This window comes from Hypanus sabinus, chromosome 8 (genome assembly GCF_030144855.1).
Source record: "Hypanus sabinus isolate sHypSab1 chromosome 8, sHypSab1.hap1, whole genome shotgun sequence".
NCBI classification, from domain to species: Eukaryota; Metazoa; Chordata; class Chondrichthyes; order Myliobatiformes; family Dasyatidae; genus Hypanus; species Hypanus sabinus.
In genome coordinates, this window is record NC_082713.1 from 122,765,342 (window position 1) to 122,789,581 (window position 24,240).

The window sequence follows — 24,240 nt, forward strand, 5'->3', positions numbered from 1 at the left end:
CCTGGATACACCTGGAGTACTCAAAAAGCACATGCTCCACCATACTGGCTTTTCTGGGCTCCTGGAAAATCTGCATTATCATGTAAATGAAAATATTTTAGGCAACAGAAATCACAGCACCTTGATAATATGTCCAACTATATAATGGTGACACAGAAAAATATCACATGACAACAAATTAATATTACAGTCCAAAGTAAATTTTATTATCAAAGTTCATATGTCACAAAACACTACCCTGAGATTCATTTTCTTGCAAGCACTCAGTGGAACAAAGTACAGTAGACTAAATGAAAAACTACACACTGACGCAACAGGTCCACAGCAGATACCATTTCATTGGCTCTTCATTCAACCCTGGAACTTCTGGACAGCAAAGATGCATACATCAGAATGCTTTTTATTGACTATAGCTCAGCATTCAATACCATCATCCCCTCAAAACTCATCAATAAGCTTCATAACCTAGGCCTCAATACTTCCTTGTGCAATTGGATCCTCAAATTTTTTCTCTCGCAGACCCCAGTTAGTTCAGATTGACTACAACATCTCCTCTATACTCTCCAACAGCACAAGTGCACCACAAGGCTGTGTGCTTAGCCCTCTGCTCTACACGCTTTACACTTATGACTGCGTGGCTAAGGACAGCTCCAATGCCATTTTCAAGTTTGCTGTTGTAGGTCAAATCATAGGTGATGATGAATCAGCATATAGGGGGGAGATTGTAAACTTGACTGAATGGTGCCACAGCAATAACCTCTCACTCAATGTCAGCAAGACCAAGGAGCTGATCATTGACTTCAGGATGAGTAAACCAGAGGTCCATGAGCCAGGCCTCATCAGAGGATCTGAGGTGAAGAGGGTCAGCACTTTAAATTCCTCGGTGTTATCATTTCAGAGGACCTGTCCTGCGCCCAGCACACAAGTACAATTACAAAAAAAATACGGCAGTAAGTCTAATTCCTTAGGTGCTTGTGAAGATTCAGTATGATATCTAAAAATTTGACAAACTTCTATAGATGTGTGGTGCAGAGTATATAGAATGGCTGTACTACAGCCTGGAATGGAAACACCAATACCCTTGAAAAGAAAGTCTTACAGAAAGTGGTGGGTACGGCCCAGAGCATCACAGGTAAAGCCCTCCCCACTATTGAGCGCATCTGCATGAAACGTAGAAGTGCAGCATTCATCATTAGGGACTACCACCACCCAGGGTATGCTCTCTTCTCACTGCTGCCATCAGGAAAAAGGTACAGGAGCCTTAGGACTAATACCACCAGTTTCAGGAACCGTTATTACCCCACAAACATTAGGTACTTGAACATAAAGGGATAATGTCACTTGCCCCATCACAACCTATGGACTCACTTTCAAGGGTTCTTCATCTCGCTCTCGATATTTATTGCTTATTAATTTACTATTATTATTGGTTTTAGTATTTGCAGTTCGTTGTCTTTTGCAGACTGATTGAATGCACAATGGTGTGGTCTTTCATTTATTCTATTATGGTTATTATTTTATTATGGATTCATTGAGAATGCCCACAGGAAAGTGAATCTCAGGGTTGTTTATGATGACATATGCACTTTGATAATAACTTTACTTTGAATAATGAAAAAAGACCAACAAATTGTGTAAAGACAAAAGCACCAATTAATAATAAATAAATAAATGAGATTGAGAACATGAGTTGTTGAGCCCTTGAAAATGAGTCCAAAGGTTGTGTTCAATGATCAATTTTAAGTGTTGTTATGAATGAAGATGTCCACCGGTTCAAGAGTCTAACAACTGAAGGGTAATAACTGTTCCTAAATATGGTAGGGGTCCTTGACGGTGAATGCTACTTCTCATGGCAGTGATCTTTGTAGGTGTGTGCAATGGTGGGGAGGGCTTTATCCGTGATGTACTGGACTCCATCCGCCATTTTTTGGTAGGCTTTTCCATTCTTGGGCATTGGTACTTCCATACCAGGTCATGAAATAACCAATCAGGATACCCTCCACTGTGCATCTATAGACGTTTGGCAAAATTTTAGATGACATGCCGAATCTATGCAAACATCTAAGAAAGTAGAGGAGTTTCTTTATCACAATTCTTCCTTGTTTCAATGCATTGTATTGAAAATTAGGCAGAGCCTCTTATGGTTTTCTGATTTAATCACTTTGTGCATCTATAAGTTAAGGAGAAAATTACACCATATCCTTTAATGAATGACAAACGATCACAGACCAGTGGCACTGACTAAATTTAATTATTTTATTGTCCTTCACTTTCCCAATATCCCCAAAATATTTTCTCCTTTGAATATTAAACCAAAATTATCTTTACAAATACGGTATGATTTTGCATCCAGCACTTTACCAAGCCAGACATTCCAAACCCAAAACATCTGTTAAAGATATAAAAGTGTTCACATCATTCCTTTTCCCAAACACCTTAAATGCAAGCCTTCAGATTATTGATCCTTCAGCCACTGGAAAGCTCTCTCTTCATTTACTCTAGGCATTCATGATGCTAAATGTTAAAGTAGATGTAAAGCACTAAGTCCTTAAACCTGTTGTCTCTTGAAGAAATCATAAGTGATTCCATACCTTGTTCTCTAGCCCACCTGATTTCCTTTGTGTATAAAATCTCAGCTTTGAACTTAAGCCACTAAGGGGGCTGTGGAATCTCAAAATGTATACATTTACAAAGATCTACAGCTCTGTATAAATAATGTTTTTCTTCATCACAGTGCCTTATCCTGAGATTACAAACCGGTGTTCTAGGTTCTTCAACTGGGGGGTAACAGTCTCCAGACATCTACCCTAGCAGTCAATAAGATCTTTCATTCTTCCAGCATTGTGAGATCAGAATGGAGGAAAAATCATTTATGTTACTGGCGTCAAAGAGTCACAGAAACTACAAATCAAATTACCTTCTTTTTGGCTTCTAATTGCACCAACAGACCAGTCTTTTCCCAGTGTTTGTACACAAGATTTTCATACTCGTATGATGGAAAGAAGCATACAATACCACCTGGGACCACCTTACATAAATTGACTAGCACCCGACCGCATTCATCCAGCTAGAAAGAAGAAGATGATGTTAAAATAATGCAGAATATGAGACTTCCTTACTGCTCAGTCTGAGACAGGACTGAAAGATGCTGCAAGCATTACAGTACTAGTTTTGTCTCACAGAACCAGCTGACCCACACAGACGAGCAATGACGCAGACAAGACTTCCACTGTGACTAGAGACCTTCAGAAATATTGCAGGCAATATCTCAGGAAGGCACAACTCAACAAAGACATTAGTCCTGTTATCCACTCAAGAGTTCTGATCAACAGTCTGCATCTCCAGGATAGTCTTTACATTACAGCTGTACAATAATTGTTATACTGGAGTACCTGAATACATTGATCACTATCCCCCACAATTCACACTGCCTAGGTTAGGCTGCCCCTCTAAACTTAGTCACTAGAGAAGAATGGCACATGTAAGAGAGGCTACCGTGACACCAACAGTCACTCTAAGTGAGCAGCAGAAGTCAGTGGATGCAACTGGAGATGAAGTTCATGGCTCCATAATCTCTAAGACCTTGCACAAAAAGAGTATTTATGGAATACTGGCAGGGAAGAAGCCCTGGTTAAAAAAATTTAAGCATATCCTTGCCCGTAAAGACTTCGCAAGGCATCACCAAGAAGATACTATAAAGATATAGAAGGTCTTGTGGTCAATGAGACTGAAGTGGAACCTTTTGGCCTTAACACTTAAGTAGTTTGTGTGTTGTAAATCTAATACTGTGCATCAGGCAGGTAACACCATTCCTTCTGTAAAGTATGGTGGAGGTAGCATCATGCTATGAGAAGCTTTTCAGCAGCAAGAACTGGAAATCTGGTCAGGATCGTTGGGAAGATGAACGCTGCTAAAAACAGAGATCCTGGATAAAAACCTGTTAGCCTACGGGTGAAAAGTTAGTCTTTTAACATGATTACGATCCAAAGCAGACTGCCAGAGTAACCATGCAGAGGCTTCAAATGAAGAACACTGATGTCCCTGAGTGACAAACAAGTGACGATCTGCAGAAGCTGGAAATCTGAGCAACACACACAAAATGCTGGAGGAACTCAGCAGGCCAAGCAGCATCTATGGAAAAAAATGTTGTTGAGTGGCCCAGTCAGAGTCTTGACCTTAACTCAATTAAACATCTCAGGCAAGACCTTAAGATTGCTGTCCACCGCCACTCCCCAACTAACCTGGCAGAGCTTGCTTGAACAACTCTGCAAGAAAGAATGGGCAAACCTTGCTCCATCATGTTGTGCAAAGCTAATAGAGACTTATCCAAATAGCTGCAAGAGGTGGTTCAACTAAGTACTGAACATAGGGTGATGAATACTTTTGAACAGCTGACATTTCAGTTTTTTAATTTTAGTTTTTCATGCTTTATAATTTTTTGCTCTCTACTGTGAAAACGTTTGAATGGCATGGTAGCATAGTGGTTACCACTATGTTACCCAAGTTCAATTCCAGCCACTGTCTGTAAGGAGTTTATACATTCTTCCAATGACCGCACGGGTTTCCTCTGGGTGCTGATTGAGGGTTGCTGGTCAGTGCTGCTTGAAGGGCTGGAATATCTCAATAAATAATAATAATAAAAAAAGTAAATAAAGGAACATGTGATTCACAAATAAAAAATTCTCAGTTAAATTGATCAAAATCCCTGGCTGTAATTCTCATTTATGTGAACTAAGGATTAGGGGTTGAATACTTTTACTGAAGTCTATTAATAGTTTAGCAATAACAGTTTATACTGTGTTTAACGTTGCCCCACCCCCATTATCCCAGTTTATATGCATTTATTTATTGATTGGGATACAGTGCAGAATAGGCCCTTCCAGCCCTTTTAGCAGCAATCCCCTGATTTAACCCTAGCCTAATCACGGGACAATTTACAATGATCAATTAACCTACTGATGGGTAGGACTTTGGACCGTAGGAGGAAACCAGAGCACCCGGTTTCACAGGGAGAATGTACACAGACAATAGCGGGATTTGAACCCAGATTGCCAGTACTGTAAACTATTGTGCTAACCAGTACGCAGCTACACCACACAATCAGTATAACTTGAGTAAAACCCTATTAGTAGGAATAATTCCTTCAATAACGCACATGTTCCATTACTTTTTTCTGATTCCTTGACAAGTGCATTTTTCAAACCACAGAATATTTGTCAATATAACCTCTGAGTCAACTTTAACAGGAAAAAAAAACATTCAGAAACATTTTTAAGTTATTAACTAAGGCAGGTAGCTGTAGTTTAGGCAGGAACATTGTTGAATCAGATTTGGGCAGGAAACAACTGAGATAATACCAAATTTAATAGACTGACCAGTTGTGGTTTGTCCCTCTTCTGAAAGGTGAATTCAAGCTGCTGCCCTGATGGACCACTACAGAGGATGATGGGCAAAATATTTTCTGGTGGAATTACATGACCTTAGAGATTTCAAGGAAGAACAATCAAATAATTAGAACATTTCAAAATAAACGTTACACAAAGCAAACAAAATTATGAAACTAGAACTGTGACATTCTTATTGTATGGAAGCTTTCTGTTGGAAATTTTTACAAGATTTAGCAGTTCTTGAATGGTTGACAAGGTTCCTCATTTGTAGGGAAGTGGGCCCTACTTCTTAGCAACATCAGCAGAGGTCACATAATGAAGATGCCCATTTGGATGTCCAAAATAATGTTGGTACAAAGTTTAGAGATTCTTCAGAACTACTAAAGCCCAACCAACTATGGTACTAAGATTCTGAGTATATACCAGCTGACCAGTAGGTTACGAATGAGCAAACTGCAGATGCCATTATCCTCTAGATAGCAAGTTAAAATCAGTAACGTAAGGAGAAAAGTAAGTTCTCTCCAGGTTTAGAAAAAAAACGAAAAAGAAACTCCAAGCCATGAAGCAGAAACTCAAAGGTTCTGAGCGAATAATCTATCCAAGTACCTGAGCACAAATGCTCCTGCTATAATACTGTAGTAGTGTAGGCCTCCATTAGTCTCAACAGACCATGGATTTGCATCTTGGAAAGTTTCCAGGGTGCAAGCTTAGGCAAGGTTTTTTTTAAAATGGAAGACCAGCAGTTGCCCAAGCTGCAAGTCTCCTCTCTCCACGCCACCGATGTTGTCCAAGAGAAGGGCATTAGGACCCATACAGCTTGGCACCAGTGTCATCGCAGAGCAAAGTGTGGTTTAGTGCCTTGCTCAAGGACACACACATGAACTAGCAACCTACAGATAACTAGACGAACGTCTTACCCACGCGCCAACACCTATAATACTAATTAACCTCTAGATACTGAAGAGACAGAATATGTCCTAGTCTGTTCAAATATCTATGAGACAACTAAGATAAAAAGAAATATGTAGAGAAAATATTCATGTCAATGATAAACTCTTTCACTTGCAGCTCAATGTGCACACACCATGGTTTTAACACATGCAAAACAAGAGTCACTCATTGCTTGATAGGAGGCTATAGCACTGATTTCTGCATCTCTGGATATCTCAACAGGAGCAGGAACAATTAGCAACAAGTAGCTTAAGCAATGGAAGAATCATTTTAATGTATTTTAATATTACTGTTGCAATTAAGTAGCACTGCAAAGATCATTAAAACTAAATATACGCTGCACAGTTGAAGACCTTGGTAAAATGGTAAATTAGTTTATTAAAGATTAGTTTTATTTGTTATACGCACATTGAAAGATACAGCAAAATGCGCCATTTTCATCAAGACCAACATCATCTGAGGATGTGCTGCGGGCAGACAATTGTCAGCATGCTCTTGGAAACAACATAGCTGACCACAACACAGTAACCCTAACCCATATATCTTAGAATGTGCGAGGAAACCTGCAGTCACGGGGAGAACTTAAAGATAGTGGCAAGATTTGATCATGTAGCGGTGTGCTACATGCAGTGCTGCAATAACAACACGGAGTCGGTGAGCTGCAGTTACAAAAGAGGTTTATTCAAACTTCGTGGCCTCGCTTTAAAGCCTTCCTGATCCCGTCCTCCCCGAGTGGGAATGTTGTAGGGGGTGCGTATTCACAGTCCCCTCCCGCGCGCGGGCTTTTCCCCTTGCTGGTGAAGCAGGCTTGGTGCCCTCTTTGGGACCTGCCTCAATGCTGGCGCGTGCCACTTTGTGAGCCGGTTCGAGTGTGCTGGGAAGTGGGTCGCCACATAACACCCCCCCAGAACCAGCGACACACTCCCCAATGTCCACAGTCTGGGTCGGACTCTGTTTGGGAGGTCTGCCTCTGCGCCGCAGTGCCGGAATCGCGACCAGCTGCGCCAAGTCCACATGGGCCGGTTTGAGTCGGTCCACCGTGAAAATCTCCTCTTCCCCCCAAAGTCCAGCACGAATGTGGACCTGCTGTTTCTGATCACCGTAAATGGCCCTCCGTAGGGCCGCTGTAGTGGTGCCTGATGACCGCCCCGTCGTACAAAAACGGACTTACAATTCTGCAGGTCTTTGGGTATGCAGGTCAGGTTCTGCCCATGCTGCGAAGTGGGTATGGGGGCCAGGTTGCCGAGCCTCTCGAGTAGTCTGTCCAGGACTGCTACGGGTTCTTCCTCTTGCCCCCTTGGGGCCGGTATGAACTCTCCTGGGATGACCAGGGGTGCGCCATACACCAACTGAGCCGACAAGGTGTGCAGATCCTCTTTGGGCGCCGTGTGGATTCCGAGCAGGACCCAGGGGAGCTCGTCCACCCAGTTAGGCCCTTTGAGGCGGGCCATGAGAGCCGACTTCAGGTGACGGTGGAAATGCTCCACTAGTGCGTTCGACTGTGGGTGGTAGGCAGTTGTGTGGTGCAGCTGTGTCCCCAAAAGGCTGGCCATAGCTGACCACAGGCTGGAGGTGAACTGGGCGCCTCTGTCAGAGGTAATGTGGGCCGGTACACCAAAGCCAGATACCCAGATGGCAATCAGTGCCCGGGCGCAGGATTCAGAGGTGGTGTCGGTGAGCGGAACTGCCTCTGGCCATCTTGTGAACCGGTCTACGATAGTCAGGAGGTGCCATGCTCCTCGCGACACTGGCAGAGGGCCCATGATATCCACATGAATGTGGTAGAAACGCCGGCGGGTGGGGTGGAACTGCTGTGGCAGGGCTTTGGTGTGCCGCTGTACCTTGGCTGTTTGGCAGTGCATGCACTTTCTGGCTCATTCACTGACCTGCTTGCGGAGTCCGTGCCAAACGAACCTGTTGGCTACCATCCGGATGGTTGTCCTTATGGAGGGGTGCGCTAAGTTGTGAATGGAGATGAAAACGTGCCGCCGCTAGGCTGCCGGAACAATGGGGTGGGGTTGGCCGGTGGTGACGTCACAGAGTAGGGTCCTCTCACCTGGGCCTACGGGGAGGTCCTGGAGCTGCAAACCGGAGACTGCAGTCCTGTAACTAGGGATCTCCTCGTCTGCCTGCTGCGCCTCTGCCAGCGCTTCATAGTCTACCCCCTGGGACAGGGCTTGGATGTTAGGGTGGGAGAGGGCGTCCGCCACAACGTTGTCCTTTCCCCGAGACATGCCGGACATCCGTCGTGTACTTGGAGATGTAGGACAGATGTTGCTGTTGGCAGGACAACCAGGGGTCGGATGCTTTCGTGAACGCAAAGGTAAGCGGTTTGTGGTCTGTGAACACAGTGAAGGGCCTACCTTCTAAGAAGTACCTGAAATGCCGGATTGCCAGGTATAGCGCCAACAGTTCCCGGTCAAAAACACTGTATTTGAGCTGTATTTGGTTGTAGGTGTTTGCTGAAAAACGCCAGGGGTTGCGAACGACCCTCAAAGAGTTGTTCCAGCACTCCACTGACTGCCGTGTTAGATGTGTCCACTGTGAGGGCAGTAGGGACGCCCATTCTGGGGTGCACTAGCATCATGGCGTTTGTCAAGGCTTCTTTGGTTTTAATAAAAGCGGCAGCAGACTCCTCGTCCGAGGTAATGTCCTTGCCCTTACCCGACATCAGGGTGAACATGATTCGGGCAGCTGAAGGGAGGAAGTGGTGGTAGAAATTCACCATACCAACGAATTCCTGAAGGCCTTTGATTGTGTTGGGTCAGGGGAAATGGTGGACCGCATCTACCTTGGCGGGTAGAGGGGTTGCCCCGTCTTTAATAATCCTGTGGCCCAGGAAGTCGATGGTGTCGAGCCCGAATTGGCATTTGGCCGGGTTGATTGTCAGGCCATATTCACTCAGTCAGGCGTAGAGTTGACGGAGGTGGGACAGATGCTCCTGATGACTGCTGCTGGCTATGAGGATGTCGTCCAAATAGATGAAAGCAAAGTCCAGGTCGCGTCCCACCACGTCCATTAACCACTGAAATGTCTGTGTGGCGTTCTTTAGGCCGAACGGCATGCAGAGGAACTCGAAAAGGCCGAAAGGGGTGATGAATGCCGTTTGGGGACGTTGTTCAGATGCATCGGGATTTGATGGTATCCCCGGACGAGGTCTACCTTGGAGAAGATCCGTGCACCATGCAGATTTGCTGCAAAGTCCTGAATGTGCAGCACAGGGTAGCGGTCCAGTGTTGTAGCCTCGTTCAGCCTGCGGTAGTCGCCACATGGTCTCCAGCCCCCTGTTGCTTTGGGCACCATGTGCAGGGGGGAGGCCCATGGGCCGTCGGACCACAGTATGATCCCCAATTCCTCCATTCTCTTGAACTCCTCCTTCGCCAGCCGGAGCTTGTCTGGGGGAAGCCTTCGAGCACGGGGGTGGAGGGGTGGTCCTTGTGTCGGGATGTGGTGCTGTACGCCGTGACGGGGCATGGCTGCCGTGAACTGTGATGCCAGAACTGATGGGAAATCCCCCAGGACTCTGGCGAAGTTGTTGTCGGACAGTGTGATGGAGTCTAGGTGTGGGGCTGGCAATTGGGCTTCACCCAGGGAGAACGTTTGAAAGGTCTCGGCACGGACCAGTCTCTTTCTGGGCAGGTTGACCAGTAAGCTGTGAGCTCGCAAAAAATACATTCCCAGGAGCAGTTGGGCTATGGTAGCCAGTGTGAAGACCCACGTGAACCGGCTGGAGCCGAACTGTACGGGTGCCCTCAGGGTGAGACCCGGTTCTCTGTTGCGGGTGTCGTAACTCATCACAGGTAAGACGCTGATCTCGGCTCCAGTGTCGACCAAAAAGCGGCGTCCCGACTGCTTGTCCCAGACATACAGGAGGCTATCCCGATGGCCAGCCGCCGTAGCCATCAGCGGCGGCTGGCCCTGGCATTTCCCGGGAACTTGCAGGGCAGGCTACAGCAGTGGGCTTCTGTGCTCCACCGCTGATGGTAGAAGCACCATCGTTCATTGGTCTCCTCACCCCTGCCTCTGGGGTTAGCGGGCTCTGCGGCCGGGCCTGGTCTGGTTTGCTGCTGGGAGCGTGGACGGGTGATCTATGCGATGGACACCCCACTCACCTTCTTGGCGTTCCACAGCACGTCCGCCCAGGCCGCCACCTTCCGAGGGTCGCTGAAATCCGCGTCGGACAGCAGCAGGCATATATCCTTGGGCAGCCACTCCAGGAATGCCTGCTCAAACATGAGGCAGGGTTTGTGTCCTCCGGCCAGGGACAAGCATCTCATTCATCAAAGCCGACGGTGGCCTGTCCCCCAAACCATTCAGGTGCAGTAAGTGGGCAGCTCGCTCATGCTCTGACAGTCTGAAAGTCCTTATGAGCAAGGCTTTGAATTCTGTGTATTTGCCATCCACTGGGGGTGATTGTATGAACTCCTCAACCTGGGCAGCTGTCTCCGGATCGAGGGAGCTCACCACATAGTAGTAACGTGTGGGATCTGAGGTTATCTGCTGAATGTGGAATTGGACTTCTGCTTGCTGGAACCATAGGTAAGGTTGCAGCGTCCAGAAACTTGGCAGTTTTAACAAAACTGCATGAACAGATGTGGTGTCATTCATCTCCGGTCCAAGTATCGTTTGGGCCGTCAGGGGTCACCAATTGTAGCGGTGTACTACATGCAGCGCTGCAATAACAACACGGAGTCAGTGAGCTGCAGTTACAAAAGAGGTTTATTCAAACTTTGTGGCCTCGCTTTAAAGCCTTCCTGATCCCGCCCTCCCCAGGAATGTGTATTCACAGTCCCATCCCGCGCACGGGCTTTTCCCCTTGCTGGTGAAGCAGGCTTGGTGCCCTCTTTGGGACCTGCCTCAATGCTGGTGTGCGCTGCTTTGTGAGCCGGTTTGAGTGCGCTGGGAAGTAGGTCGTCACAATCACCAAATTTCCGATCACTGGCTTGATAAAGAGTTATGTGAACTATGTTAATGTCACATGTACTGAGGTACAATGAAAACTTGTCTTGCATTGCTGTTCATATAGTTCACTTCATTACAGCATTGCACTGAGGTAGTTTAAAGCAAAACATAACAGAATCTAAGTGTAAACATTACAAAAAAAGTGCAGTACAGGTAGACAATAAGGTGCAAGGTCACAATGAGATAAATTGTGAGATCGTGAGTGCAACTTATCATATTAGGGAACTGTTCCTTAGCTGTCCTTTAGCTTGATGGTATGCACTTTTAGGGTTTCAAATCTGCTGCTCGTTGGGAGGAGGGAGGAAGAGACCAAGGTGAGTGGAGTCTTTGATTATGCTGACTGCTTTACTGAGGCAGTGAGAAGTGTAGACAGTCTTTGAGAGAAGATAATTCCTGTCATGCTGAAACTGCATCCACAACTCTTTGCTGTTTCTTGCAAATTTCTTTAGCTTTCTGAGGAAGTAAATGCACTGGTGAGCTTTCTTGGTTGTGACATCAATGTGGATGAACCAGGACAGGTTGTTGATCCAGATTCAGAATGAGATTTATTTAGAAAGATAGACAGAGAGATAGATAGCTTATTGATCCCAAAGAAAATTAGTGTCACAGTAGCATTACAAGTACACAGATATACAAAGGTTAGAAGGGAAGTAAGAAAGAATAACAAGCAAGTTACCTCAAACAGACTAATGGGGGGGGGTCATCACTTCCCCGGCTATAGGTTGACTCATCATACAGCCTAAAGGTCGAGGGTAACAACAACCTCGTATAGTGCTTTTTGGAGCAGCGCAGTTGTCTTAGTATCACATGTACATGGAAACACACAGTGAAATGTGACGTTTGCATTAACACACCTTCTGATATGCTGAGGGCTGCCTGCAACTGTCGCCACACATTCCAGTGCCAACATAGCATACCCACACTGCTCAGCAGAATAACACAGAACACAAGCAACAAAACAACATCAGCAGCAACAAGCCCCTTCCTTCCTTTCTCCATCCTCCCTCCCATCTACACACAGACAAGTCCCGGATAGGCCTCCAGTTTCCAGATCCAGGTTTCAACCATTGGGCTTTAACTTTCCAATTACCAATCGACTTTCAGGCTCTGATCTTTGGTATCAACCCCTAGACTAGCTGAATGCAGAAACCAGAACTCCAGGCACGCTGACTGACAGGCCCTAGTGATCAATCCTGGGACAGACCAATACCTATGGATTCATCCATGGTTTCTGGCTTGGGAACACCCAGATCAATCTCTTTGATACCAGATTTGTTGTGCAGTAGTCATTAATGCACAATATATTGTTTTTCTTAGGTACTAGAACGATGGTGATCTTCTTAAAGAAGGTAGGATCCTCAACACACCCACTGATGAAGGTGACATGCATATCTAGACCTGCTGTTCAGTCTTTCAAACTGACCAGTCTACCAATTCAAACTGTTGTACAGAATCTCATCTATCTCTTTAAACCAGCACTGGACAACTTCTTGTACCGATCCTCTAGTTTCAGCTACTGTTTATTCTGGTGGTGTGACTTAGCAAAGCATGGTGGTGGGAGAGGGGTGTTTAATAGGCACCTTTGCTGGTTGCATAGTTATGATCAAGGGTGTTTGACTGTGGTGGGACAGGAGATCCTCTGGTAGTATTTTGGTGACACACTCTAGAAGTTGGCGTGGTTGAAGACATTGGCTATGATGAAGATGACCCCAGGATAGCCCACTTTAAGGCTGTTGATTGTGGACTACAGTTTAATTGCAGGCTTGGGGCCGGGTGGGGGGGAGTGCGGCCAGGGGTGAGTGACTTCAACAATCCCAGAATCAAGGCCACTCCAATTTTGTGGTTCTAAGTTGGTTGACGAAGCCATTGTGGTGATGCACTTCTTTCACTACTTAAGCAGGCCTTTAGCGTCCTCCTAATGCATAATCTTAAGGTTCTCCATTACATCCCTCAGGCCCTTTTCCCACTGAGCAGTTATGGCTGCTGGATTCCCTGGAGTTTCTGGGATTTGGCACTTCAGGGCAGCATTGAGCACATTCTTGAATCCTTGCCTCTGTCCACCTGGTAACCTTACCTCACAACATGATTCAGAAGAGTGTTGTTTCAAGAGTCTGATGCACAGATCAGTCACCACTGCACTGCTCAGAGAAAGTGATGCATATGGTTAGGCAACAGAGTTGGTCTTTTGGTGTAGTTAGACCTTGTCATTTTAGGTGATTTTTTTTTAGTATTAGATTGCTGGACTACAAAATGTGAAAGGACAAACCATAGACACTGTACAAACGTAAAGAATGGACACCAGGCCAGTAAAGCACAAGTCTAAATGAACAAAGAGAAAGCTTTGTTTGTAAATGCAGCTGTTACTTTGGATGCAATATTAGAAGCATCAAGAAGGAATTGGGGTGGGGTGAAATTTTCCTCTTGAAGTGCATACAGTATTGTGGATGGCAGAGGCTGTTACTCATTAGCAGTGTCATATTTCCTTGTATAAAATCGTTGCTTAGTATAAAATCAGTGACTCCGATCTGAAGTAAAGCTGTAAAAGATGCACCTTCCTCTCCCTCTCTGTGTTCAGAAAGAGGGCAACAAATTAGTTACTATAATATTATTAAGGCATGGGCAGGAGTCAGCCTGGACTCACCACAGGAAAATTCCACCAGTCTGTCTGCAGACACACCCGAAGTGAACAGGAGCTGGTCTTTGAATTCTGCCACCTGGTGAAAGGATTGGAAATACCGTGGAGATTATGAGAGTGTAACAGGTTTATTTCCCTGTACTGCTATAATTGCCTATTGGACCTCACTCTCATGACAATGGTGTGCAACTGCTCAAATCCCTCATTTGTTTCCTCATACCTTTGCTTCCTCAAAAATGATGCCTTCTGATTTTATCTCTTCTTTCCTACTCTTACCAGCCCAAATGATATTCAACATCATGGCTTTGACCCTTTGCAAGAGATCAATAATGGAAACAGAACAATTTATTCCTAAATCATAAAGTATCTTCACACCTTTCCAGTTAAGTACTGAGAACCTCAAATGGAGCCAATTAATACTGTTATTGCTATATTTCCTTTTGTCTATTCTCAGTATAAATTAGATGTAACTGCTTTATTTAGAGTACTGTAACTCTTTGCTTAAATTAACATTCTTAAATATACTTCTTTTAACTGTATGCAGTACATGACCTATTATTTCTTGCTGGGGGCAGTAAAACACACAGCATTCACACAAACTGGGGTTTGGGTGGGTGAGACATCCCAACCTCCCGGAGATGGCAGGACCAATGTTGTATACACCCTAGATGGATGAAGCCGGAGAAAGGTGGGTTTATCTCCGTGGAACCAGTGGCTGTTAGCGAGGGGCCTAGCGAGCCAGTTTTCCAGAGATGCCCAGTAAAAGGAGGTTTCATATTCATAATGGATGGGCAAATTGTTGCACAAATAGGCCAACAGAAACGATAAATAATTTCTCAGTTAACCATCTACAGACACTTAACCTGCCAAGTATTTCCAGTACTTTGCTTTATTTCAGATTTCCAAAGTAAGCATAAAAAAAAAGCACTCTTAGATATTAGAATTAAAAGTGTTCAATCTAACAGAAAAGCAACTGCAAGATAACCATAGGTGGGAACTGAATATTCCAAAGATTACATATTTCAGGAAGGTTGGTGGAATGGACGTAGAGCTCCATCAGGTATGATTAGTTTGTGTGAAGATAGGAGAAGAATAAAAGCAGAACATATGGTGGAGTAATCTATAGGATTTCCAAAGTAATGTTTAAATTTATTGAACTGAGGATGTAATTAGAAGGGTGGACGAAGCAGAACCAGTAGATTTAGTAGATTTGAATTGTTGAAAAGCTTCCATTATATGCCTATTCAAAGGTTACTGCAGACGATAAAAGTTTCACAGAAGTGAGGGGCAACATGGACAGCAGATTGATATACAGCCAGAAAACAAAACAGGGATAAATAAATCATTTTCAATTTAGTGAGTTATAATAATGAGAGCTCTCAGAGAATCAGCTCTGGAACTTAAGCCATTTACAATCTATTTGAATAAATTAGATGAAGTGATCTACTGTAATGTTTTGGATTTTTCTGACACTGGAAACTGACTAGGATTGCATAATTCTTTTGGTAGGAAAAATGGAAGAACAGAGTATCACAAAGATAGTGAGACTACTAAATGATTTGCCATTGAGGTTCATGTAAGATACAGAAAGTTAACATGAAGGTATAACAATTAAGGGGGGGTACTGCAGTATTAGTCTTTATTTCTAAAGGAGGTACTTAGTGAGAAGTTCTGCCTAATCTGAAGTAATGCCTGTAGTTTTGGTCTTTTTATTTAAAACCCAGCACAGAGCCCTGGAGCATCCAACTTTAAGGATTTCTAACTAAAAATGACATTTATTGTTACCATTTTCTGCCCATTAACCAGCCTTCTACAAATGCTAATATTAAAGGCTGAGCAGCAAAGTGTCACCAACATGATTTATTTAATGTGGGGAAGAGAGAAGACTGGGCCTCCAATTAAAATACATAGATTCTCTGAGGAGGCTTAACAGGGTAAGTGAGAAATGGACACCTTCCCCAATGGAGCCGTTTTTAAAGACAGATGAGGAACTTCTTGTCTGAGGTTGAGAATTTTTAGAATTTTATATCTCAAGAAAACAATGATTGAACATTTAGATCGAAATAGAATTTTGGAAGTGGGGTGGGCTCTGAAATTGACATTTATAGGGAAAAGGGGAGGGGAGTTAAGGCCAAATAGCAACCACAATACAGAATAGTAGAAAAATGTCAAAATGCTGAATGGCCTTTTCCCTTTCCTAATCCTTACATCTTAGAATTTCTTCCTGCATATCTCATTGTACTTGGAAAAGAAGTTGTAAAATCCTTAGTTTCCTGCTATGTATCTAAAAAAATAAGGATTTTATCATTGAAGTGAACTATATTAATGCTAATAACCAATTACCAATCTGAAATCTCTTGAGAAAGAAATAAAGCATAGTGACATCAACCAGATTTGCTGACATTTATATGTCAGCAGTGATGAAGAACAAAATGTCAGGAAGGCAATGGGTCACAGCTGGAACTGGAAAACTTGGTGAATTGCAGGGGTGAGGTTACAGTGGAGTTTAAGAAAAATGAAGGTTATTTAATACCTTGATGGTACAAGAAGCTCATTACGGTTAGTTAGGATCAGCATAATTGGCCAGTTGCAGTAGTTGTGGTACAATACTGGAGACTTAGTTCACAAGAATGTGGCAAGAATTACGGGTAGGTGACATAATATAAATGCTGTTTTCTTTGAAAGAATGGAGAACATCGGGCTCATTATGGCTGTAATAGCTCCCCAAAATGGTTCAGCCCGAAGTTGTATAATATCAGGGGCTGAGAATAATGGTTTCAGTGCTCCCAGAGATGAAATCTCAACACATCTACAGATTGGTGCCACATATAGGCAGGACACCTCAGATACGGGAGACACTGATGTTGCTCAGATGGTAAGAGTGCACCATATAATGCAAGACTCATAGAACCTGAACAAAACTGTGTGTACAGGGGGATCACTTTGAAACCTGCCGAATACTGAAAAGCCTACATGGAGAGGATAGAAGCAGAGGCCACAGCTTCAGAATAGAAGGACCCTACTTCAGAATGGATAAGGAGGAATTTATTTAGCCAGAGGGTGGTGAATCTGTGAAATTAATTGACACTGGCAGCCATGGAGGCCAAGTTACTAGGTATATTTAAATAGGTTCTTGATTCGTAAGGACATTAATGATTATGGGGAAAGGTAGGAGAATAGGGTTGAGAGGAAAAATGAATGAGCCATGATTGAATGGCAAGGCAGACTTAATGGACCGAATGGCTTAATTCTGTTCTTATGTCTTATGCTCTTACAGAACAGAGAATAGCACCCAGCACAAACTCAAAACAAGACAATTATCTAAGATATTTGCATGTCAATAACAATATATATTGTTCGGAGGGGTAGTGGCTGGTGGGAGAGGAAGATGAAACTTGGATATAAAGCCATATGTTACTGTAGCTATTTTGAAAGCATTCAGAGAAGCAGTTGAACATATCTATAATCAACCAAGAGGGCATTATAGTCAAAACTGGTGATGGACTAACATGTTACCACACATGCACACAGACTTGCATATCAGACATGCAGAATTCCTGGATATTGATAGGGAGCTAGAATGTAGAATGATTTTCCCCTCACTGGATGGATCAGCCAAGAATATCTACACAGCGAAGGAGCAAAATGGTTTGGCTTAGTTCTCCCCAATGGAATTAAGTAAACTGAAAACCAAATTGGAGAGGTGGTAAAATCTCCCTAAACCAAAACATCACCCATGTGGCATCAGGAAGAATTACCGGTTGCATTGTGCCTCCAGCGATGACCACTGCTCGACTCTCCTTCACTATCTCAGCAAAGTGGACGGCTGGGTTCAGCAGCAGGAACTTCAGGCTGCTCTGAGATACCGTACCTAGGGGATAGACAGAACAAGTATAAGATTGAATCAAACCAGGGCATAGTGTTGCTTGACCACATCTGTCATTTGGTTTGGTTTTAGAGTCTATAACTAAGGCATTGGATTTAGATGTCGATAGGTAGCAGAAACAAGTTAATATTTTACTCCCCACCATTGAGAGCTCTGGGTGGTGGAAAATAAGATGGGAATCAGGGATGTCACAGTGAAGGCCATAGTCAACCATTCAAATGATCAAACTAAACTTGAAAAGACCTGAATTTAATCAGAACTGCGATCATTCCCTATGACATAATGGGTTTCTCTGAAGCGTAATAACAGATAGTTGTATGGAGAATAGTGAGGGTTAATAACTGGTAAATAGGGATATGGCTTGTGCTTATGTGGTAACGGAACCACCAATAAAGCCTAAAAATAGAGACACAGAATGCAATAGCAACTACATCCAGGTTTCAGAAAGTTCACTTATTGTGTTATAGCAACCGACTGTTGCAATAAAAAACTATATTTATTAGAGACACAGTGTGGAACAGGGTCTTCTGGCCCAATGAGCCCAGCAACTCACCTATTGAACACTAGTCTAATCACAGGACAATTTATAATGACTAATTAACATACTAATCGGTACAACTTTGGACTGTGGGTGAAAGCCATAACATCACCCAGAGGAAACCCATATAGTCACAAGGAGAAAGTACAAACTTTTACAGATGGTGCCAGAATTGAACACTGACATCCCGAATTGTAACAGCATTCTGCTAAATGCTACGCTACCATGGTGTAGACCTGTGGGTAATCATTTTATTTTGTAATCAGGTCCTACTCTGCAACTTAAATTTCTGTAGCCACCATTCTCTTATCAAAATGGAGCTTCACTGGTAATCTTGCCAACTGAGAATGTAAATGTTGTACCAAATTCATGCTCAGCTAGATTAGCTTTGACTGGTCTCCTGGTGTGCATCAGTTTTTAAATAAATAGCCTGTTATTTTGAACACCAGCTCCACGTGATCTTTCAGCTTGTGCTTGTACAGAACACAAGACAACATCTTACAAAAAGCAACTGTGAAATAAATAATATACAGCCGGTCCCCAGGATTTGACAGGGTTCTGTTCCTGAGAACTATTTGTAACACAAGCTGATCCTAAGTGGGAAATGAAGCAAAGCAGTGTGTGGGAGAGGATCTCAGAAACAGCTGCAATAGGAGAACAAGTGGGTATGCGAAGAGCGGCAGCCAACTGGTCTTAGTGTGTGAAAATCTGCTCAGTGCTCCCAGCGCTGCGTAGTTCCACCCAACTCCTGATTGTTCCAGTGGGGAGAGAAGACATGCAGAAATGACCCTTTCTCACCTGGCAGAAGGTGCCTGCAGCAACTGGCAAACCTATCCCTATTCATCCAGCCAGTCTCCCAAATGTTTGTTCATATGTGCAATATTCTTCAACTTGGGCATTTGTTTCCCAAGGAGGATCTGCATTGAACTAGTTCTGATCCACTTGCTCACGATAGAATTGCTAATCAGATCAGAGCTGCCTGCCACCCCTCAGTTATTTCACATTCCCACAAACAAGCAGATCTAAATCCCATTCCATACTGGGCCTACAATTCCCTCAAACCCTAGACATCAAATCTGATTCCACCACCTTCTCATTCAGAGGGGAGAAGTGAAATCCATTTGAACCACAGATGGTAGCGGATAGAATCCTCAGTTCACGGATTTGACTCTTAGATAGTGCACAAAGTGGAACACTACCATTAGTTACAGGGCTGCCCTTAGACTTGAAAAAGTGCTTCTTTGCAAATGTGATTGTGTTGGCCTTTGCCAGAATACATAAACCAGAAACCTGAGTGAGAAGGGACCCAGTGTGACAGAAGACCAGCCACAGCTCCAGCTGACCAGTGCCTTCAAAAAAGAGAGTGAGAGTGTGAAATTGTTGCCAGCATGTATGAACTGTAGTTATCAACTTGTGCACTAACCCCAAATGAACAAGACAACAATCTGTCTTAAGAATTGGTCAGTTGTGAAAACTGGCCACGTTATCAGGGTTAAACAGGTCAGAACAGTGGCATCAAGTAGAGCTGCTGCCTCAACTCCAGCGACTCATGTTCAACACCAACCTCTGATGTTGCCTGTGTGGAGTCTGCATGTTCTCCCTGTGACTGTGTGGAATTTCTCCGAGAGCTTCAGCTGCCACCCACATCCCAAGGATGTGCAGATTAGTAGGCTAATTCACGACAGGCAGTCCCTGAGTAACAAACGTCCGACTTACAAACAAGTCATACTTATAAATGGCCTGCCACAAAGCCTATTACAGGGGTGGCCAAACTTACTTAATTTAAGAGCTACATATGATTAACTTCAGATGTTTCAGAGCCGCAAGACACGAACAAAATTTGCACACGTTTTTATTGTTACATACACATTTTGTTACAAATATTTTATATAAGTGTTAAGAAATACATGTACACAATAATATTTATTCATGCATGTAGTTTTTTAACCTGTTAATTTGTATTAGTTTCAGTAATCATAATGTACATATATTTTTATGACATAAACAGACAATGCTACAATTATCAGGCTATTAAAGCTGCTATTTACTGCCAGTAGAGGTCTTGTGGGTCTCCATCTTGGCTGTGAGTTGTTGAAAATCCGGCTGATATGTTGTCAAGGCTGTACGAATTAGCTCCGTCAGGTGTTAATTTGTAAGGATTGCACGATGCTTTGACAACAAACTTCAATACAGAGTACAGTGATTCACAGCAGTATGTTGTGCTAAAAATTGAGATGAGTCGCACACTAGTTTTCTTCAGTTCAGGATATTTTATTTCTGAAACTTGTTTCCAGAACTCAGTTGTAGACTGGGATTTATGGAGCACCTTTAGAGCCAGGACCTCCTGTAACTCCATTAGTTTCATTTCCACAGCAGATGATTCTGTAACCAGAGGTTTGAGAATTGGACAACCATCATTGACCACATCAACCATGAATGGATTTACAAGAAAGGTGAAGCAGGGCTTCAACTTCTGCAAGTCATCAAACCCGGCTAGGACATTATCAAGCAGTCCTTGTAATTTATCTTTGTATTCTTCCAGTTTGTGATCTTTTATTTCGGTATCGGACTGTATTTACTCTCCGAGATTGGAAAGTGAATGAAGTTTCTTGACAATATATCTCTTTGAAAAATTCTTATTTTATTCTGAAAGCTGAAAATTGTCTGAGTAAGATCAGAAACAATCTTATCCTTCCCCTAGAGTGCCAAGTTGAGAGTTTTTAGATGATTAATTATATCAGTAAGGAACATCCGATCTTGCATCCATTCATCATTTTCTTTAAGAAAGGTAATAATAGGCTCCGTCAGACTCACAAACCTACTAAAGACATTGCCGGTTGTCAGCCACCTCACAATGAGACATCACTGGGTTTATCTTCAAGCTCCAGTTCTTCAATAAAATTTTTGAACTGGCGGTGGGTCTTCCCATTTAAGCGTATGAAATTGATAATTTCAAGGACAGATTTCATAACACCTTCATACTTGGAAGTATCTGGCTGCTAGGTGTTCATGATGAATTATGCAATGAACAGGGAGAAACTCTGGAAAGCTGGGATCACTTTTCATTAGTGCAATTAATCCTGCATTTTCCCTACCATTGCAGGTGCTCCATCTGTTGCAACACTGACGAGTTTATTCAGTGGAACATCAGCATTTGTCAAGGCTCTGTCAAGCACATTTTTAATGTCAACACCACGAGTTGTTTCTTTTAATGCCACCAAGTCCAATGTCTCTTCTTTCAGTTACATCAGGGGAAACATAACGAATAAATACCGCTAGTTGTGGGTTGTCTTGTATGTCTGTAGATTCATCAAGAGCTAAGCTGAATATAAGGGAATTCTTTACATTTTTTTGCCTGCAACATCAGCACTGATCTGGGAGATACGCTTCTCTGTAGTGTGGCATGAAACTGGTGTTTGTGCTATTAGTCGCAGAAGTTTTGTGTAATTTGGATCTAACACTGCAACTTCAGCTATATTCTTAACAAATTCACCATCAGAATATGGACGTTTAGCACGGGCAATATTCCATGACATAACAAAACTAGCTTCAGTCGTATCGGCTTCCTTACTGAATGTTGCTGGCTATTTAGAGATGATTTTAACACAGTTAATTTGTTTTTCCATAATTCGGATTTACATGGATAATCAGCCGAAAAGTTTTTATTTGTTTCATAGTGGCATTACAAATTATTGGCTTTGTAATAACTGAATGACACATTGCAGATAAGACATAAAGATTTACCTCCTTTAACGGTGAATGCAAAATCTTTCTCCCACTGTGGCTTAAGATGTCTGTTTTCATCTTCATATTTTCATTTCTTACAATTTGATGACGCCATCTTCCTTCACAAAATTTTCACAGACACTTGTAAACAAAACTTGTATCTTCAGTATACCAACTAGGTCTGCACAATTCAGTGGCCTGTGTTACACTGCGTTAATGTACATGGCGTGAGGTCAGACCTAGACTCACTAACACTTTGAGCGCCAAACGATGTAGATTTACATCTGCACTACTTTTACCTTTAGCACCCAATGATAGACAACAGGTGTAGAAGTAGACCTTTCGGCCCCTCGAGCCTGCACCACCATTTTGAGATCATGGCTGATCAACTACCATCAATACCCAGTTCCAGCCTTGTCCCCATATCCCTTGATTCCCCTATCCATAAGATACCTAACTAGCTTCTTCTTGAAAGCATCCAGAGAATTGGCCTCCACTACCTTCCGAGGCAGTGCATTCCAGACCCCCACAACTCTCTGGGTGAAGTTCTTCCTTAACTCTGTCCTAAATGACCTACCCCTTATTCTCAAACCATGCCCTCTGGTACTGGACTCTCCCAGCATCTGGAACATATTTCCTGCCTCTATCTTGTCCAATCCCTTAATAATCTTATACGTTTCAATCAGATCCCCTCTCAATCTCCTTAATTCCAGCTTCTACAAGCCTAGTCTCTCTAAACTCTCTGCGTAAGACAGTCTAAACATCCCAGGAATTAACCTTGTGAATCTACACTGCACTTCCTCTACAGCCAGGATGTCCTTCCTTAACCCTGGAGACCAAAACTGTACACAATACTCCAGGTGTGGTCTCACAAGGGCTCTGTACAAATGCAAGAGGATTTCCTTGCTCCTGTACTCAATTCCTTTTGTAATAAAAGCCAACATTCCATTAGCCTTCTTCACTGCCTGCTGCACTTGCTCATTCACCTTCAGTGAATGATGAACAAGGACTCCTAGATATCTTTGTATTTCTCCCTTACCTAACTCTACACCGTTCAGATAATAATCTGCCTTCCTGTTCTTACTTCCAAAGTGGATAACCTCACACTTATTCACATTAAACGTCATCTGCCAAGTATCTGCCCACTCACCCAGCCTATCCAAGTCACCCTGCATTCTCCTAACATCTTTATCACATGTCACACTGCCACCCAGCTTAGAATCATCAGCAAAGTTGCTGATGTTATTTTCAAGCCTTCATCCAAATCGTTGACGTAAATTGTAAACAGCTGTGGTCCCAATACTGAGCCCTGTGGCACCCCACTAGTCACCACCTGCCATTCCAAGAAACACCCATTCACCGCTACCCTTTGCTTTCTATCTGCCAACCAGTTTTCTATCCATGTCAATGTCTTCCCCCCGATGCCCTGAGCTTTGATTTTACCCACCAATCTCCTATGTTATCAAATGCACTATCAAATGCCTTCTGAAAATTGAGGTACACTACATCCACTGAATCTCCCCCATCTAACTTCCTGGTTACATCCTCGAAAAACTCCAACAGATTAGTCAAGCATGATTTACCCTTGGTAAATCCATACTGGCTTGGCCCAATCCTATCACTGCTATCTAGATATGCCACTATTTCATCCTTAATAATGGACTCTAGCATCTTCCCCACCATCGATGTCAGGCTGACAGGTCGATAGTTCTCTGCTTTCTCCCTCCCTCCTTTCTTAAAGATCTACGTTGTGTATTTTAAAATTCGCTGTCTTCAGCGCCACGTAGCAATTCTCACCAAATCTTGAGCGATGCAATTCAGTCTCAAGGGATTTCCCGCAGTTCTATTTATCGCCAAAATGCTTTCGCATGCATTTCTATGCAATGGCAGCACATGGTAAAAAGGAGGTCAACCAACATATTTCCATGAGCTACACATTGAATGCCAAAGAGCCGCACGTGGCTCGCGAGCCACAGTTTGGCCATCCCTGGCCTATTATATTGAAAATCCGAATTAAATACAATGGTTCGTAGTAACGAACACACGCACTACGTTGTGACGCTCATGAAAACATTGCGAGGCTTCAGCAGTTCGTTGCCTCGTGGAAAGCCGTCCGCCATTTTAAGTCAGATCATGTTACTGTTAATACTGTGCT

The 24,240-nt window shown here is 43.4% G+C and overlaps 1 protein-coding gene across 1 annotated transcript in view; it reads right to left on the reverse strand.

The window, feature by feature from the left end:
- ddx11 (DEAD/H (Asp-Glu-Ala-Asp/His) box helicase 11) overlaps nt 1-24,240 on the reverse strand; it is a 122,060-nt gene that overhangs the window by 17,655 nt on the left and 80,165 nt on the right. The window contains exons 18-22 of the mRNA XM_059977736.1: nt 17,694-17,806; nt 13,942-14,014; nt 5,376-5,479; nt 2,918-3,067; nt 2-70 (exon numbers count right to left, since the gene is read on the reverse strand). Coding sequence (XP_059833719.1) covers nt 2-70; nt 2,918-3,067; nt 5,376-5,479; nt 13,942-14,014; nt 17,694-17,806 — 509 coding nt within the window. The remainder of the gene's footprint in view (nt 1; nt 71-2,917; nt 3,068-5,375; nt 5,480-13,941; nt 14,015-17,693; nt 17,807-24,240) is intronic.